The sequence below is a fragment of the Corvus brachyrhynchos genome, unplaced genomic scaffold (assembly GCF_000691975.1).
Source record: "Corvus brachyrhynchos isolate BGI_N302 unplaced genomic scaffold, ASM69197v1 scaffold193, whole genome shotgun sequence".
NCBI lineage: Eukaryota > Metazoa > Chordata > Aves > Passeriformes > Corvidae > Corvus > Corvus brachyrhynchos.
The window spans coordinates 465,668-466,560 of NW_008237087.1; the positions used below are offsets into that span (position 1 = coordinate 465,668).

At 69.9% G+C, this 893-nt stretch overlaps 2 protein-coding genes across 2 annotated transcripts in view; one reads left to right on the forward strand and one right to left on the reverse strand.

Annotated features, from left to right (window-relative positions):
- The window catches only part of CACNB3 (calcium voltage-gated channel auxiliary subunit beta 3), a 10,791-nt gene extending 10,527 nt beyond the window's left edge, over positions 1–264 (reverse strand). The window contains exon 1 of the mRNA XM_017728679.1: positions 174–264. Coding sequence (XP_017584168.1) covers positions 174–264 — 91 coding nt within the window. The remainder of the gene's footprint in view (positions 1–173) is intronic.
- Positions 21–893, forward strand: part of ADCY6 (adenylate cyclase 6) — a 12,239-nt gene continuing 11,366 nt past the window's right edge. The window contains exon 1 of the mRNA XM_017728680.1: positions 21–890. Coding sequence (XP_017584169.1) covers positions 351–890 — 540 coding nt within the window. The 5' untranslated portion in view covers positions 21–350. The remainder of the gene's footprint in view (positions 891–893) is intronic.

Genomic DNA, 893 nt, shown 5'->3' on the forward strand with positions numbered 1-893 from the left:
GGTCGCTGCACCGGGAAGGGCGGGCTCGGGGCGGCCTCGGCAGGGCCACGCACTGGGCACCAGGACACTGGGCACCGGGACAACGGGAACCCGACACCGGGAACCCAGCACCGTGCACCGGGATTCTGGCACCGGGCACCCAGCACCGGGAACCCAGCACTGGCCATTCCCACAGGGGCCATGGGGGTAGCGGGAGAGCTGGGACTTAGGGTCTGCATCCTCCAGGGTGGCGGTGGGGACACCAGGACCCTCCACCCCTTGCATGGCCTTGCACCCCCGTGGACACCAGGGCCCCTTTTGGGGTGTCAGAGTGGGGGACCAAGCGCTGACCCCTCCTTGATGCCCACAGCATGTCGTGGTTCAGCGGCATCCTGGTGCCCAAGGTGGACGAGCGGAAGACGGCATGGGGGGAGCGCAACGGCAAGAAGGGCCCCCGGCCCCGAGCCGGCCTCTGTGGCCCCCGCTACATGAGCTGCCTGCAGGACCCTGAGATGGAGCGGGGTGCAGGACCCCCCCGGGGGCTGCGCTGCACTTGGCAGGAGGATCATTACGGCAAGAAGGGGCCCGCGGGCGACCTGGGACTCAAATCGGTGGATGCGGGCTTGGAGGACGGCGAGGCCAAGGGGCCGAAGGGAGCCGGAGGACATGGGGGGCGACCATCGGCCGGCGAGTGCTGGCGGCGGCTGCTCCAGGTTTTCCGCTCCAAACGCTTCCAGTCGGCCAAACTGGAGCGGCTCTACCAGCGCTACTTCTTCCAGATGAACCAGAGCAGCCTGACGGTGCTGATGGGAGTGCTGGTGCTGGTTTGCGGGGTGATGCTGCTCTTCCTCTGCCTGCCCGGCGCCCCGCACGTGCCGGCGGCCGCCGCGCTGGGCGGGGGCCCCGCCCCCGTT